The following is a 15,865-nucleotide window of genomic DNA, read 5'->3' as shown; positions in this document are numbered from 1 at the left end:
AAGTTGATTTCGATTCAGTCGTCTGGAGTATACTATATGAGCTAATGGCTGGGATGTCGTGTGTCTCGACGTAACCCTCTTTTATTGAATTTTCCATGTGACGAGATGTACTTTGTTGTATTGGAGGGCACGCAACCTTCTGTCCACGGGTCTCTACTTTGTGCAACATGATGCAAGCTCTTCAAAAAAGATATCATAATCAATCTGGATATTTCGCAAACGGGCAATATATATACAAAAAGCGCATGTATAAAGTCAAGGCCTCTATCCAAAAAGCCCTCCAAGCCACTGGGTGACTTCATCACCCATATCATTCTCTTCATCCTCATCATCTCCGCGACGATATCTCCTTCTGCGGTACCGTCTGCTCCCACCAGCCCCCCTCTCCCCAGTGGCCAATCGTTTCGCAACCTCATTCGCATCAAACAAACTAACAATCTTCCTCTTCTGACTCTGCTGCTGCATTCTGACCTCAGTGCAAATCTTATGCGCATCCCGTTCAACCCACTTCTTCGCGTACGGATTGACCGATTCAGACTTATCCTTCTTCACAAAGTCGCACGACGATTTCGTCAGAACACCGCAGCTCCCAAGGTCCGGCTGCTGATACGAGTAGTGATGGCGATTCGGGTTCGGCGCAATGGGCGGGTCGGACGTCATCTTCGCGATCCATTTGTTCTCCGCTAGTTCAGCGGGCGTTGTTCCAACCGCGTTCTCGCGATGAAGGAGGTCAGGGCGGCGGGTGAGGAATTCCTTGAGGGCCACGCATTCCAGGCTGTTCACGGCTGTGTGGAGGGCTGTGTTTCCGGAGCCATCGAGAAGCTCGAGGTGTTTCTGGCCGGTTGGTTCGGCGAGGTCAAGGATTGTGTGGAGGGTTTGTTCGGCTTTCGGGTCGTTGTGGTGATTGCGTGTCATCCAGAGGGCTAGCGGGGTGAGGGAGCCTTGGTGCGACGAGCAGCGCTCTGTGAGCATTGAGGGGAGGAGAAGCGGGTCGATGAGGCTGAGCATGTCGGAGAGCGAGACGTCTTTGTCGGTTCGTTTGGGTGAGATGGCGAGGTGGACGAGGTTCATGCCGTCTTTGCAGCGGACAGTTTGGTCTGCACCGGCGGCAATTAGAAGTTTTGCGATGGCTAGGTTGTGGGTTTGAAAGGCGAGGCCGAGGGGCGTGTAGTCGTCAAACGACCTCACTTCGAGAAACTGCGGCATGTTCTTGATCAGGTACTCCGCTAGCGCGATAGTGTCGGAGGTCTTGTTGTGGCTTAGGATGGTGGCATGCAGAACCAGATCGCCTGTAAGGCCCTTGTGAGTATGTGCAGAGAGGGAGAAATAGTGGGAACTTACGTCTCGAGCTTAGCCAGTCCAGAATCGACTGTTCCACGCCCTTCGCCGACAAGGAGAGCTTCTTCAACCTCGGATCCTTTCTGTGAGTTCGGGCGAACTCCGTGTAGTACCGTCCTGGAGCAGTTCCCAAGAACCACTCAACAACAGCCAGCTTTCCTTCCCTGGCGGCAAGCAGGAGTGGGGGACTCAAGTCCATGGCCCGCGCCACCGGCATACCACCGCCAGCAGCAGCCCAATCAGCGCGCTTCTTTCCGTGTACTGAAAGACCCTGATAGTACTTTGGCTTCTCCTTGACTTCCACGCCGCTCTTCTCGGCAAGCTTGTCAATAGGAAGACCAGCACCAGTGCGCTTGATCATCTCCTCGACTAGCTGTAGATGGCCGAGTCTCATGGCCAGCACGAAGATATGGTGTGGGATGCTGTAAATCGCCGAGTTTGGTTCATCCTTCTTTCTAGCCGTAAGCTCCTGTCCCACCATGATAAGAAACTTAAGTAGCTCATTGTTGTCATTTCGGACGGCCAATTCCAGAAGTTCCATATTCTGATACAGCTGGTCTGGTGTTTGGACCATAAACGAGCTGAGGTCGCACCTGAAATTGAGGATTGTTTCTGGGGAAATCTTGCTCTCAACCTGGTTCTTGGTTTCGCCAATATTCTCGACCGTGAATCGGTCGTCGATAATATGCGAGTCCAGCTCGATATCTTCCGAGTCTGCGTCAGAATCGTCGTCTACCTCTGTGATGCGATACCGAATATTCTTCTGTTGCTCGTCGGGTTTATATTGAGCAATCGATATGGCAAGAATAGCCTTAGCAGCTTCGTAGTGGCCTCGAACAGTTGCGATCGTGAATGCGGAATAACTACCAAAGTCTGTGACTCCGATTTCAAGAGGCGGGTGCTGCTTGTCCGGTCCCCAGTTTGACAGCGTGAGTGACTTAATGGTTTCGACATCTCCAGCCCAGGCAGCCTCGAATCTAAAAGGGCGGTTAGTGCGTGCTTTGTATTTAGGGAAAGCCGACTTACAATTGCAAGAATCCCTCCTTCATATCGTCTGTGCAGAACTTCGCATTGAAGCCAAAGGAAGTTTGGTAAGGCTCTAGCTGGGGATTGCGGTATGATGAGTTGTGTCGAGAGTTCCTCTGGGGAGCTTCGATATCAGGGTGCAGCTGCTTGAAAGTCTTTGCGCCTCTGGAGAGGAGATCAGCCTCGAGCTGCTCGTACTCCTTCAATAGGGCTTCAACTGCGGCTTTCTTCCCTAGAAGGCCCCGGCAGTTTTTCTTATGCCGAACATCATCTTCATACACCTTCAATTCTTTCGCGTACCGATTTCTCTTTCGACGCAGCGACTCTTTCGCTGACCACATCTGGTAGGTACCATCCTGTAAACCTTGAAGGTATGTGGCATCGTCAGGGTCGAGCTCGGTGGGCTTTTGAGCCGTGACTTTCTCGCCGTTGTACTCTCGTAGAGCCTTCAGCTTTGCCTGTACGTAGTCGAGAAGCGAAGAGCCGGACCTGTCATTTCGGAAATACTCATCCCTTACCACCCTGTAACTATCTTTGGTGAGTGTATTCGGGTCCACGCCACGGGCGAGCAGCTCCATGGCGATGGCTGGCATGTCTTGCTGTATCGCAAGTATCACAGGCTGGGTGATGTTCTGCTCGAAGTCTCTTTGGTGGTCCACTGTCGAAGGGTTCCAGTGTTGAGGCATACTACTCTCCGATGCTTTGGCAGCCTTGATATAGTCGTCCAGGGTGATAGCGGGGTTAGCGCCCATTTCCAGGAGCTTCATGATCTTCGTGCGGTCCTTGACGGTGACAGCGTGCGTCAAGGGTGATTCGGCAGTGAAGTTGTAGTATGATCCTGTCGTAGAGAGGTGGTTGATTGCCCTGTTGACGGCTGGCAGGTCATACTGCTTGTAGATGTCCAGAAGCTCGTGACGACCATAGTGAGCGAGATAGTGCAGAGCTGTCTTGTGGTTGATGTCTGCTTGGGCGGGCGATGCGCCAACTTGGAGGAGTTTCTCAGTCATGTCCTTAGCGGCGTCAAGGGGAAGTCGCATGGCCAGGACCAGAGTGAGAATTGCCGCGCGGGGAGAGTTGTTGTAACTATGAACCAGCTTCACCGGGAGCAAGACATCAGCACCGAATGAAGTAACGAGTTCCTCAACTACAGCAACGTGGCCGTTGAGAATCGCCAGGTGGAGAGGCGAGGCTTTGTTATCCCAAGCCAAAACGTTGATGTCGTAGACATCTGGGTCTTGATCGCCAGCGTCATCGGGAACGACTGCTTTATCGTCTTCTTGTTCCTTCTTGACTTTGACAAACGATCCTGTTGTGTTCGAATGGGCGTACGCGTCTTCCTCGTCTGAGGAAGCATCAACCATTTCCTCGTCACTGTTCTCTCCTGAGACGTCGTCTTCAGTTGCCTTGGGCGCAGCCTTGCGAGCGTCTTCCTTCTTTGACTCCTCTTCCTCGTTCTGTTCACTCTTGGTCAGAAGGATGCGAACGATTTCAACGCTACCTCGTGCAGCCGCCAGGTGCAACGCGGTGCGTCCATCTGCAACTCGAGCAATAAGGCGAGCCCCTTGATCCACGAGATGCTGGACAACTTCTGGTATCGAGATCAAGCAGGCCAAATGCAGTGGTGTCCGTCCAGTATGGTCACGTCGATTTACATCGATCTCGCCCTGGCTGAGCCAGCGTTTTACTTCTTCAAGATCGTTCTCGGCAATTGCCTGGCATAGTCCGGCGGTGTTCCCGACATACGCCATTTCTGATTGCTTGTCAGCAATGAAAATATTGTTAAGAACAAGGTCACTCACCGGTCCAGTCAGTATTCGTAATAGGGTTGAAGCTGCCAATCTCCTGGCGTCCGGGGTTATCGCTGATGAATGAAATATCTCCCGAGATGTATATCTTGCTCTCCTCTGCCGCAACTTCCTCTTCCTGCGGAGTGGTTGGCTTCGGACAGTATCCGCAGCAATCATGCATCACATCTTCTGCGCTACCGAAGAACGCGGGATGGCGGTGCAGGTTGACTTCGCGGTCTTTCGGTTTGTTCCATTCCGCGTTGAGAAGAAGGTCCTTGGTGTAGAGTAACTTCTCAATCTTCCGGGCATGGTACTTCGGGCCGTATGGAATTGTCTAGACAGTCAGTTTGCTTGTCGGTATTGTGAAAGGGTCACGTACGAAAGTATGGTAGTCGGAGACCTCGTCCTCCTCCACCCATTCCGCAACCTCATCCTGCCAGTCATTCTTGATGTTTCCAGGAAGTCCATTCGGTCTGTAATGGTTGTTTAAAGGAGGTCGTCCGCGCTCGCTGCGCCGTTGCTCGAGGTACCGGTCACGGTCTGATGACTTGGGCAGTTTCTCAAGTACAAGAAGGCGTGCCAGGCCGACGGTGCGGGTAAAGCTGCGCTCGAAAATTGACTGGGGAAGGTTAGTTTGTCATTTCGAGTTTGGCCATGGGACTCACGGGATCAATCCGGGAGCGATCTAGATCCGGCCAAAAGACTTCAAAACCTCGGTGTGAGTATTTGGAAAGGCGGTTCTCATATGATGGAGATCGTCTGGTCAGATCGACCTGATTGACTTGCGTCATGTATGCACCAACTGCACGTGGGGCAAGGTAGACCTGGCTTCCATCGTAGGCAGCACACGAACAATCCACGTCGAACCCGGTCAGAATCTCGGCGATGGACTTGTATCGGCGAAGAACAATTTGGACATGACGGGTGGGGTACTGTGAGACAATTGTGATAGCGTTCTTGGTGCGGATAGTGGAAACCTCTGTGAGAATCGAGTCCCTAATGCACCGCTCGATCTGTTTGATCTTCTCAATGGCCTGCTCCTCGGTCAATCCATAAAGAAACAAGTCAACATCCGACGCCGGTGCAAACTTCTCATGGTAGAACTGGCGCAGACCACGCTTGGAGTCACTGTACTTGTCCGGAACGGGGAGAAGCGAGGTTGCAACGGCACTTCCAGCGGCAACGACATTGTTCCAATCTAGATCAGACAGCGAGCTCTCTGAGAAGATATTGAAGTGGGTCTGGAAGTGCTTGAGATGAGAAACAATAGCAGGCGCACCGTTTGGCTTGCGATGTTCATCTTTCAGAGGCATGATGTATCTTGACTTTGTGGTTTCTGATTCGGCTGCGAGATCTCGGGCACGGATTCGGACATCCGCCGAACCATTGGCGTCAAAGAGTGGAACGACATTGACGAGGTTGTCGGCCACGGCCGGGTGGTTTGGCTCTTGGGCATAGATTTTGCGCAGAACGGCATCGTATTCATTGTACGGCTTTACGAGCTCTGGCATTGGGGTCTTGGAATAGGAGATGACATGCTGGATGAATTGCGAGTGCTTCGCGGGAAGAGAGGGCAAGGAAGTCATGGTTCTGATTGAGGATATCAATTGATATGTTTGAAAAAGGAAACGATGATTTGAACGAGAAGCAGGCCCCAGGAGCGAAGGTCTTAAAAGCATGAAGCCGAGCAGGCAGCTTCAGGCACGGGGAGAAAATAGTGGAGAAGGTCGAGGCCGCAGCGTCGGACGATCGAGATTGGGGGCCTGCAAGAAGGCTGCAGTGGGTCCGTGCCTGCAGCAGCCTAGCGACCCTGGCCATCGGTAATTATTGCCAAGATAATTTACGAGCTTCTTAGTGTGGAGATGAAGAAAAGATTTTGTTGATTGAAGTTTTGAAGTAAAGACATAACAAAAAAAGAGATAGCGAGCCTATGGAAAACTGCTGATGAGTATCATACCGGTACAATTAGCGACTGGTTAACTACTCCTCTGCTACTTCAGCACAAAGGCATTGTAGGGTATCTATTGACCAATGGACAGTCAAGACACCAAGAAGTAATAGCAACAGCTTAGCACTTGTCACCTTTCACAGTAACGCGCCACTTGTCACTATGGTAGATATCTTCACTAAAGGGGACCAAGTGCGAATCCATACAATGCTTTATCACCATTGCCGCTGCATCACCAATCTTGTCCCAGGAGGGGAGAGTTCGAAGGTAACTAGCCTACAGAAGCAAGGTTAGATCATGATCACAAGAAACAAACAGTAGGGCAACTCACATCATTGCACCAGTGGATTCCAGAGGTCCCAGAGCAGGCAACACGAGCGCACTGGTGAGGACCAAGATGAGGCTAGCCCTTCAACTTGTGCAGAAACTGAATTCCCTCATTGACCTGGCTCCAGCGTGCGCCTTTGCCGCGGACGCAAGAAATTTTATAGAGGGTTATCCCGTTCTCAGCGTCGAGGGTAAACATAACAGTGTCTCCTTCGTGGGTGAGGTCGTCTTCAAAGTCTTGGTCGTAGTTTGGGTTGAGTTCAATCATCTCAGCGTAGACTTTCTCGGCAGTACCGGTGAGAGTAACGTTGGGGCCACCGGGGTAAGTCTGAAGGTCCCAGGTCATATCAGTCACGATGTTCTTGGGAATCTCGAGCTCGAGGGAGGAGGTAGGGGCCTATAAGTTAAGATCGGTTGGTCAGGGTCGAGAGTGGTTTCAGAGACGGAGGAAACATACGCCTGAAGCCATAAAAGCGACCATAGCCAGTAACATGCAGACGATCAGGCGATGCATCATGACAGATGACTTGAAAGATTCGAGATCTCTGAAGTTGAGTCAAACTGAGCTGGTTTGAGGTTGGACGGAATCTAGAGACTTCAAGGAGCAAAAGCAGGTCAGAGAATGGATGAATCTGAGTAAAATCTAGACGCAGGTATTGAGGGGGAGATGGACCTATTTATCTTCATCGACAAGCAGTTCGGGATCTAATTGACTGCTGAAGAACTAAGTGAATACTTGTAGGGATACCCTGATCCACCTAAGCCATATACATCACAGCCGCTAAGTGACATGACTCCTGTGGAGCTATATCCAGTGAATGATAACAGGCCCATACAGCAAAAATGGAGTCTTCATCATTCACAACATCTGCGGGCAAAATTGGCCATGATCACCTGTTGGCAATGTAATAATCAAACGTGAGCTTCGTAATTATTGACACATATTGTACAAGATGTGAGATGCACTAATCCAGGAACTTATGTACAGCGCCTCCAACATTCTTGACATCGAGGAGGAATGTGTCATGCCCAAAGAGAGACAGGTCGTTGCCAAGCTCAATATGCTCAACACGCTTGTTCCCGGCCTGCACGAGAGTTTGCGCAATCTCACGCTGCTGCCATGCAGGGAAGAGTATATCGCTTGCAACACCAATCACGAGCACTTCATGATCCTTCAGGGGCGCAAGCCCGGCAACTAGGTCTTTGGGGGGTGAGTCGGGCTCCGAGGTCGCGTCCTGGCCGGACTGCTCGGAAGATGGCGTCGAGGCGGATGGCTGCTCCTGGTATGGCTGGTCCGGGAGCGTGAGACTGCACGAGGCGTCGTTGACACTGTTAGCTCCGCTGCTGATCTTTGCTTGTGATTCCGCCCGCTGTTTCTTCGTCGCAAGCTGTTGACCCAAGCCAAGGTCAAAAAGGTCCATCGCCTTGGAAATGTAAAGCAAGCTGTTGGCATCGTACTCCAAACAGAACTTCTCGCCAGCGTGGTCAAGGTATGTTTCAATGAGGAAATCGGGACAGAGCGCAGGCTGCTTGCTCGGATCGGCACGTTTCCGCCCAAAGCGCTTCTCCCATTCCGGTCCACTGCGATATGTCACGGTGGCAATTTCTCGGGCGAGCTTCATGCCGGAGTGAGGAGGAATTGAATCGTAGTAGAAGCCTCGGGCCCAGTTCGGATCCATCATCAACACCTGCCGCTGAGTATGTCGCATCGCGATGCTATATGGATGGCTTCGAGCACATCCACTAATCGATACAATTTTGCCGACTCGCTCTGGGAAGAGGACACCTGCTGCAAGACTCTGCATGCCGCCCATGCTGGATCCAACGGATGCGTAGAGTTTTTGAACCCCGAGGTGGTCCAGCAGACGGAACTGCGCCCGCACCATGTCTTCAATCGTCAAGATTGGGAACCGTGTAGCATATTTTTTTCCGTCGGACGGGTCAACCGTCGACGGTCCCGTGCTGCCGTAGCATCCGCCAAGGACATTCGTGCAAATTACAAAGTACTTGTCCGTGTCCAACGTCTTCCCGGGGCCAATAAATTTCTCCCACCATCCAGGCTTCGAGTTCGCTTCAGTACTGTGCGCATGGCTAGATGCGGAAAGACCGGTGTGGAGTAGAATCACATTATCCTTGTTCGTGTTCAGTTGACCCCATGTTTCATATGCGATATCGAATTCTGGAAGCAAGCCGCCCCAGTCGAGAAGCAGCGGTTCGTCTGAGTGAAATCGCTCGTGGTGGCCAGCAGTATATGAAGGCTCGGGGCCAGAGCCCAGGGACCGTGCGGAAAGAAGAGCAGACTTTGCTTCCTGAGCATCGAGGCAGGGGAAGGACAGCGCGGGGTTCGAAGAGTCTCGAGGGGATGGAGCGGGGGAATTTGAGGTCGATGATCGTAATGAGCGACAATGGTTGAATGACCGGCAGTTTGACGGAGAGGCTATGGACGGCTGGGCGAGTCGGAAAGGTCGCCTGACCGCAGCCTTGAGGGGCCTGGGAAGAGAGCGAGCGACGCCGTTCAGTGGACTCATTTCAGCAGCACGAGGATGCAAGTCTGATCATGATGGCGGCATGGCTGGCGGCAAGCTGACCGGCTCCGAGATCGCCTTTCGGGTCGGATTTACAGCGTTCCGTTGGTAGGCGCCGCCGTACGGAGTAGAGAGTAGTACGGATGTCGGATGTCGGGTAGGGTACAGCGCAACGAGTACCAGGACACAACGCCGGGCTTGAGATAAGGGTCAACAAGTGTAGTCTAGGGCATGCTTCGCGCCGGCTATACCAAGTACCATTTACATCGTATGATCGTCAACCCCGGAGTTGCCAAATACCACGATTCAGGGCTCCGGAAACGAGCGAATCCCGGGGAACAGCGCTAAAGCCGGATTCAGCTAGCGCCTCAATAATTCTGAGCCGCGGCAAAGACCTTTCCCGGCAGTCACAACGGCTGAGTGGCATATCAGACGCCCGCCATTAGCAACCTGGGGAACCGGACTTTGGAGATCTGGGGACTGCCGCCCTCGAGTCGGCATGTGGAAACGGCTCTCCCTCCCGACCATGGGTAGCCGATTTATCTGCCGTCGCCTCCAGCTCTCTCGATATAAGGACTGCCGCCTCCCTCACCATGGACGGTTTTCTTTCATATCCTCAAAGCCTTCCTAACCATCAAAATGTCTACCAACCCCCGCTTCGACCCCAACTTCACTCCCTATGTGGTTAACGCCATGGGGCCCAACACCCCTGACCGCGCTCGCGTGGTCTTGGGATCATTGATCAAGCACATCCACGACTTCGCTCGCGAGGTCGAGCTCACACCGGCTGAGTGGATGCTCGGTGTCGAGTTCATCAACTCCATCGGGAAAATCAGCACACCCATTCGCAACGAATGCCACCGTATCTGCGATGTGATTGGCCTGGAATCGTGAGTAATGTCCGACTCGAGATAATTTATGAAGTAAACTAACAGCACCAGGCTCGTTGACGAAATCGCCAACCGCATCATCACCGAACAAGGCCTCTCTCCTACCTCCAACGTCATCCTCGGCCCCTTCTGGTCACCCAACGCTCCCTTCCGCGCTCTCGGCGATTCCATCATTCAAGACCCCAACCCCGAAGGCCGAGTTACATATATGCACGGTGTGCTGAAGGATATGGAGACTGGTGCTCCTATTGAAGGCGCCGTCCTTGACATCTGGCAAGCGTCCGCCAACGGCCAGTACGACTTCCAGGACCCCAAGCAGAGCGAAAACAACCTCCGCGGCAAGTTCCGCTCAAACGAGAAGGGCGAGTTCTATTGGTACTGCTACCACCCTACGCCCTACTCTCTGCCCACCGATGGACCTGCTGGTGTGCTCCTGAACCTCATGGACCGCTCGCCCATGCGCCCCGCTCACATCCACCTGATGATCACCCACCCCGACTACGCCACCGTTATCAACCAGATCTACCCCTCCGACGACCCTCACCTTGACATTGACTCCGTCTTTGCGGTCAAGGATGACTTGGTCGTCGACTTCAAGCCCAAGACCGGTGACCCCAAGGCCTCGCTTGATCTGGAATACAACGTCAAGATGGCGCTGAAGAAGCACCACCCCAACCCTAACTCCGCGCCTCCCGTTTCATCATTCGAGCGGTTTAACAAGGCCACCAAGGAGAAGTTGTGAAGCATTTTCGAAAATTTTTATGATTTATGTACAGTTAGATACTCTCGATGTTAGCAATTTCGCCCGCTCTGGGAGCGGTTTTTTTTTCCTCTTCAACTCTTTCACTAGTAGCAGTGTTTCTTTGCAATTGGCAACGAGGGACTAAATCAATCAGATTTTAACTTCGACCCCACCCTAGGTGCTGCACTTCTTCCAGTAGCAAAGCGTCTCTGGACAGGCTGTTCCCTCTCCGACCGTTTCTTGCAGTAGGTGCATAACAGTCCATGCAAGGTTTGCAGACAAAGTCCCACCAGCAGTACAAGTATCGCAACTTCGCCCATGGAGCGTCAGTAGACTCGAAATGGTATCCAATGCCATTAGAGCGGCCCAGGTCCAGTTAGGGTCAATAAGCCATGCAAGCAAGAAAGTACGGTAAGACAACCTTACCTTTGGAGTAAAGCCCAGTAAATGAGGCGTAAGACTTTTGGTGGGGAAAACTTATCGATAAGATAAGAGATACCGATAAGATGATAGTCCGATAAGCAGCCTGCCGGATCGTGGGGCTGCGCATCTGCCGCCTTCGGATCAGAGCCGAAGCCTGGCATCCTGAGATGCTCTAGCAACATGTACAAACTATTAACAAAGATGCAAATCACGGCAATAAAGCCATGGCTCGCGCTCAAAGAGTGCGCTTGAGCGATTAGCAAAGGATGGGGCAAACATCGCTCTTTCATGTACCTTTCAAGCTTACTTGCCAGAATCCCCTTGTCCGGCTTCTTGAAAGAGCATACAACAAAACAGTAGCAGGCTCCTCGCGAATCCACCAACAACAAGGACAAAGCACCTACGTCGACCTACAATGCTCATTGAAGAGTGCGAATTCAGAATGCCACGGCAGCAAAGAGTTCATTGTCCGCTTTGTCCATCCACGTCTTTGTCATGTCGGCTATATATTATCACCAGTGGCCTGGTCAGGATAGCTCATCACCAACAGAGGATCCATCAATTCGTCTATCGACTGCACAGTATCAACGTCTATATCCACAGAACGCTCAAGATATTAACGTCAGCTTATCAAGATGTCTGGCGAAAGGTGCACCACCCAGCGGAACATGTGTTCTAAGTGTCTCGATCTACGCGGCGCCGTGCCCTCGTGGATCAACCCATCTCTCCTTGAGTGTCCTGGGGACGCAGTTGTATTCAGCTGCATGTATAAGGGCACACGAGCTCAGGCAGAGTATGCGGTCAAGATAGTTAAGTCCTGCGTTTCCGGAGCGTACGGCAAGGATGTCCGCGTTCACGCAGCTTACCGACGTTCCCCTGACAGAAAAAAAAAGATTTCCGAAGGTCCGTGGATTGATATAACTACGCCACGTCCCAGGGGCTCTAAAAAGCCAGATAATTCTGAGGATGAACCGCCCTCAGGTCTACTTTGGAAGGCGCCCAAGCTTATTGGGCTGACAGATCCCATGGTCCTGCACACGAAAGAACGCGTCGTCCAATGTTTAGTTGACCTTCCTAGTAAGTTGGGTGAAGGAGGTATAGAAAAGGTCGTCATCGAGCGCTTAACAAAAGAGGGCTTTGCATGCTCGTCCAAGCACGGAGGGGATCATTCTAGTGAGTTCCGGCTGAAATGGTGGAAAGAGACACACCCACTAGACAAAGAGCCCGAGGAGCCCCAAAAACCTGAGGGCAAGTATGCCAGGCGCGTACCTGGCCAAGTTTGGAGAAAGGAGCAAACTGAAGTTCGGAGACCAAAGAGGTAGGCTTTGGACCATGGTCCCGAGTAACGGTGCGGGGGGTTGGCTGCATGTTTTTGGATTCGAGTTCTTCTTCTGATCTGATCCATTGACTTGGTTAATGAGACAATTCATCCACATTTCTTCATGATTAGCACGTAACGAGCACAAGCCGGCAGAAGAGCGTTCGTCTGACCACTTGGTGGCTGCTGTAGAAGGCTCACCTAGATTGTTATGATTTGAGGGCTGAGGGTATCAACAGCACATACCCTGAACAAACAAGGTTAATCACGACAGGCGGCAGATTGTAGAGTACATGGTCTGTTCTTTAAGATACCACATGCAGACGACGATAGTTGATATATCACATATCGAGCCGCCAATTGTCAATTCGCGAAGACGGAAACGGTTCCAAATGGGAGAATCGGTTGAAGCCTGTATTAATTGTTTGCTCTTGCGTGATATGGCCTGTAACATAAACGCTGATCGTCATGGACGCCTGTCCTCTCCTTCAGCAACTGCATAGATAAGCAACGCATTTGGATTACATCAACACAAGAAATCGACTTGAAACGAATTGACTTAAATTCGGGACCTATTGTCAAATCGCAGCGTATTTAAAGGGAAGAGATTGGAGAGTTTCAAACTATCCGCATAGATCCGCTCCAACCACGTATTCCAAGGCCCTAAAAAGCGCGCGTCGCAAGTTCGTCTCACGCACTGATGCTCTTAATCCCCTCCTCCAGCTCTTTCATATTACCACCGACAACCCGCTTGTCCAAAGGTTTACCGTCCTTGTACAGCACAAACGTGGGCATTGCCCGAACCTGATGCTCCTGAGCTATCGAGCGCGCCTTGTCAACATCGACCTGAAGGAACTTGACGCCAGGGTATGTCTCGCTGAACTTTCCGACGACCGGGGCGACGGCTTTGCAGGGCCCGCACCACGTAGCGAAGAAATCAACGACAACGGGGCCGGAGGAAACGAGGGCTTTGAAGATGACGGGGCTGATAGTTCGTTAATGACTGCGATCATGATGGAATGGCAGGAAAAGGACGCACTTGTCAACCTGGATCACTTTGCCGTGGGACATGGTTGCGGAGGAGTCGGAGTCGGAGCTGCGGTTGCGTATGAAGTACCGGAAGACTAGACAGTTGATCGGTTAGAGAGCTGCTTCCAGGAGAGGTACAGAGTTTGAAACGTACCGAGATAGATAGCGACAACAATGAGCAAGCGAGAGATCTCCATTTTGCGACAATCGTGGAGAGACGAGAGCGAGCGGGCGCGGGAGGCGGAGATCACGACATGCTTGCGGTCACGTGGCTCACCCAGCGTAAAGGTACGAGGAAGGCAGCAGCTCTGCGATGGGCACACTTCTCTCCTTATCCTTCTGGCCGACAATGACTCGAATATCTGGCTGCAGATCGAGTAAAACCTGTCGACAACGGCCGCACGGGCTCAGAACCCCGCGATGATTGTTCCCCACCGCGACGATGCGCGTCAATTGCGTGGCTCCTGCTGCGGCTGCAACGCCCAACACCACGAGCTCTGCACAAGGGCCGCCGGTGAAATGATACACGTTGACACCGATGAAGATGCGGCCGTCCGAGGCCATGGCGGCACTCGCGACACTGTGGTCCTCTGAGATGGGGATGTTGTTGATGGTTTCTATGGCTATTTCGACCAGCGCGGCTTCTTCAGGTGTAAGGGCCATTGCAAGGCTTCCTTCAAAGTGTTTCTTCTGTGTCCTAATGACTTCTGATCAGTGCAACTTGAGGTTATTTACCACCTGACGTCCATGCGTCTCGTATCGTGTTCGAGCTGGGACGAAACATTCCGAACGTCCACGTGCTTTTGCCATGGTCATCTGTAGGCGCAACCTCTACCAGAACTCGGTCTCGCTAGATATTGCATCCGATTATGTGTTTGGCTACACTGAAGTGTTTTTTTACTTGAACCTGATAATTGTCTCAATACGGCACGATCAGCCTATTGGAAATATCGATAATCTCCATGATTATGCCATCCCTAGTTCAATGCCAACGCCTCTCTCCGACTCTTACTCTTCGGATCATAGTACGGTCTTTCACCCAAACCCACGGCACGGTGGCCAGTCCTCGGTCCCAGATGCTGATAGTCAAACGTCGCAGCATGATAGACGCTGCGGTTATCCCAAATTGCAACGTCGTTAGGATTCTGCCATCTGAATCGCACTTGGAGGTCATGGTTCTCCGTCACGAGGCGCACAAACCAGTCGAGGAGATGCCTGCTCTCATCCTCGCTAACGTCATTAACCTTCTCGACATGGTGGCCGACAGCGAAGATGCTCTTCCATCCCGTCACCGGGTTCGTGCGGACGACCGGATGCACGGCCAGGAGCTCTTCACCCACGTTCTCGGGGGCGCCACGTGGGCCAGGGTGCACGGAGAACTTGTTTTGGTTGGCGATCTGGTTGAAGCGTGGTTGGGCGTATGTGGCTGTCAGGTTGTCGAGGAAGCTTTGGTACGGCTTGGAGATCTTGTCGTAGACCTCGTATCCGGATGCCCAAAGGGTATCTGGTTGCGCGGTTAGAAGACAAGACCGTGGTCAATAGCAATGAGTGTACTCACCTCCACCGGTCTTAGGCAGCTCGGTCAAACGAAGCAGCGTATAATCGCTGGGCACTGGTTCAAAGGTGATGTCGCTGTGCCACTCGTGGCGGCCGCTACGCCCGAACGAATTCTTGCCATGGTAAAGCTTTTGTCTCTGCGCGGAGCTGATGACGCTAATCTCATCGTCTGGGGTGCTCTCCTCTCGCGACGAGTTGCTAATGGGATGGATATGCAACCCAGATGTACTTGGCTTCCCGGTCAAGCGGCCCAGTCGGTCGACGAGCTCCTTTTGCAGGTCATCGCTAAGGCCATCTTGTTTGCGAAAGAAGATGACACCTCTCTGTGAAACTGTGGAGATTAGCAACGTGGTCGAGACAACAACTAAGCTAAGGGGATTTACTGGTAATAGCAAGGTCTCGGAGAAGCTCATCCGAGTTAGGCGCATGAAACCACTCAGCCAGGTTTGCAGAAGGAAACTCGCGGCCAATAACAGGCGTCACGTCAAACTGCTCGACACCCTCGAGTGCGCCACTGAGCTCGAGGGGCTGCCGATGGTTCTTTTCAGAGACCTCCGGGACGACATTTGCAGACTCGGTCAGGGAAGGCGCCATTGTGCTGAGTTATTGTTACAAAGGATAAGTATACGGCTTCTCGTCGGGACGTTGGGATTGTTATATAGACAATCAGTTGGAGCAACATCATTCCCCGCACGCATTGTGCAATATCTCGCAATCAACTGTCTGGCAATTCGAGCATGTTTACACGAATTGAACAATCCACTGCTCCTTATCAAGACACGATATAAACTATTTAGCCTTTATGCGTTCAAGGCCGAGCGGGCGCCCTGCCATTGTGCTGGCAAAGTAACCGACATGATGACCTTCAAGATGACCATTCGGGAGGAACAGCTTTTTTTTCGCGAGACGCGATTGGGTGAGCCAAAATACTCAACCCACTTGAGAAAGAATAAAT

At 52.1% G+C, this 15,865-nt stretch overlaps 8 protein-coding genes across 8 annotated transcripts; 2 read left to right on the top strand and 6 right to left on the bottom strand.

Moving 5' to 3' along the window:
- Nucleotides 1-180: 180 nt before the first annotated feature.
- Nucleotides 181-5,817, bottom strand: BDW74DRAFT_152633 (ankyrin repeat protein). The gene is made up of 6 exons (XM_073724403.1): nucleotides 4,817-5,817; nucleotides 4,531-4,770; nucleotides 4,164-4,485; nucleotides 2,365-4,114; nucleotides 1,342-2,315; nucleotides 181-1,289 (listed from the first exon to the last, which is right to left on the bottom strand). The coding sequence occupies exons 1-6, from the start codon at nucleotides 5,735-5,737 to the stop codon at nucleotides 265-267; spliced, it is 5,232 nt and encodes a 1,743-aa protein (XP_073584158.1). The 5' UTR covers nucleotides 5,738-5,817; the 3' UTR covers nucleotides 181-264.
- A 685-nt stretch (nucleotides 5,818-6,502) lies between these two features.
- On the bottom strand, nucleotides 6,503-6,940 carry BDW74DRAFT_177800 (uncharacterized protein; the record flags this gene model as incomplete). The annotated part of the gene is made up of 2 exons (XM_073728989.1): nucleotides 6,503-6,823; nucleotides 6,884-6,940. The coding sequence occupies 2 exons, from the start codon at nucleotides 6,938-6,940 to the stop codon at nucleotides 6,503-6,505; spliced, it is 378 nt and encodes a 125-aa protein (XP_073584157.1).
- Nucleotides 6,941-7,167: 227 nt separating this feature from the next.
- BDW74DRAFT_16924 (homoserine O-acetyltransferase family protein) lies at nucleotides 7,168-9,169 on the bottom strand. Its single transcript, XM_073726962.1, has one exon. It carries the CDS (start codon nucleotides 8,952-8,954, stop codon nucleotides 7,392-7,394), a length of 1,563 nt encoding a protein of 520 aa, XP_073584156.1. The 5' UTR covers nucleotides 8,955-9,169; the 3' UTR covers nucleotides 7,168-7,391.
- Nucleotides 9,170-9,337: 168 nt separating this feature from the next.
- BDW74DRAFT_16915 (putative catechol dioxygenase) lies at nucleotides 9,338-10,718 on the top strand. Its single transcript, XM_073726949.1, has 2 exons — nucleotides 9,338-9,841; nucleotides 9,893-10,718. The coding sequence occupies exons 1-2, from the start codon at nucleotides 9,591-9,593 to the stop codon at nucleotides 10,581-10,583; spliced, it is 942 nt and encodes a 313-aa protein (XP_073584155.1). The 5' UTR covers nucleotides 9,338-9,590; the 3' UTR covers nucleotides 10,584-10,718.
- A 1,245-nt stretch (nucleotides 10,719-11,963) lies between these two features.
- On the top strand, nucleotides 11,964-12,389 carry BDW74DRAFT_152628 (uncharacterized protein). Its single transcript, XM_073724402.1, has one exon. It carries the CDS (start codon nucleotides 12,032-12,034, stop codon nucleotides 12,326-12,328), a length of 297 nt encoding a protein of 98 aa, XP_073584154.1. The 5' UTR covers nucleotides 11,964-12,031; the 3' UTR covers nucleotides 12,329-12,389.
- A 176-nt stretch (nucleotides 12,390-12,565) lies between these two features.
- On the bottom strand, nucleotides 12,566-13,675 carry BDW74DRAFT_152626 (thioredoxin family protein). Its single transcript, XM_073724401.1, has 2 exons — nucleotides 13,364-13,675; nucleotides 12,566-13,309 (listed from the first exon to the last, which is right to left on the bottom strand). Exons 1-2 carry the CDS (start codon nucleotides 13,393-13,395, stop codon nucleotides 13,015-13,017), a joined length of 327 nt encoding a protein of 108 aa, XP_073584153.1. The 5' UTR covers nucleotides 13,396-13,675; the 3' UTR covers nucleotides 12,566-13,014.
- On the bottom strand, nucleotides 13,627-14,166 carry BDW74DRAFT_184984 (cytidine deaminase family protein; the record flags this gene model as incomplete). Its single annotated transcript, XM_073730934.1, has 1 exon — nucleotides 13,627-14,166. Exon 1 carries the CDS (start codon nucleotides 14,014-14,016, stop codon nucleotides 13,627-13,629), a length of 390 nt encoding a protein of 129 aa, XP_073584152.1. The 5' UTR covers nucleotides 14,017-14,166.
- Nucleotides 14,167-14,330: 164 nt separating this feature from the next.
- Nucleotides 14,331-15,504, bottom strand: BDW74DRAFT_167678 (TauD/TfdA dioxygenase family protein; the record flags this gene model as incomplete). Its single annotated transcript, XM_073726724.1, has 3 exons — nucleotides 14,331-14,857; nucleotides 14,912-15,241; nucleotides 15,294-15,504. 3 exons carry the CDS (start codon nucleotides 15,502-15,504, stop codon nucleotides 14,331-14,333), a joined length of 1,068 nt encoding a protein of 355 aa, XP_073584151.1.
- Between the last annotated feature and the right edge of the window lie 361 nt (nucleotides 15,505-15,865).

Source organism: Aspergillus multicolor (genome assembly GCF_047715735.1).
Source record: "Aspergillus multicolor strain CBS 133.54 unplaced genomic scaffold BDW74scaffold_11, whole genome shotgun sequence".
In the NCBI taxonomy this organism is placed as follows: Eukaryota; Fungi; Ascomycota; class Eurotiomycetes; order Eurotiales; family Aspergillaceae; genus Aspergillus; species Aspergillus multicolor.
Note: the sequence above shows the minus strand (reverse complement) of the source record. Positions and strands in the feature narration are given on the sequence as shown.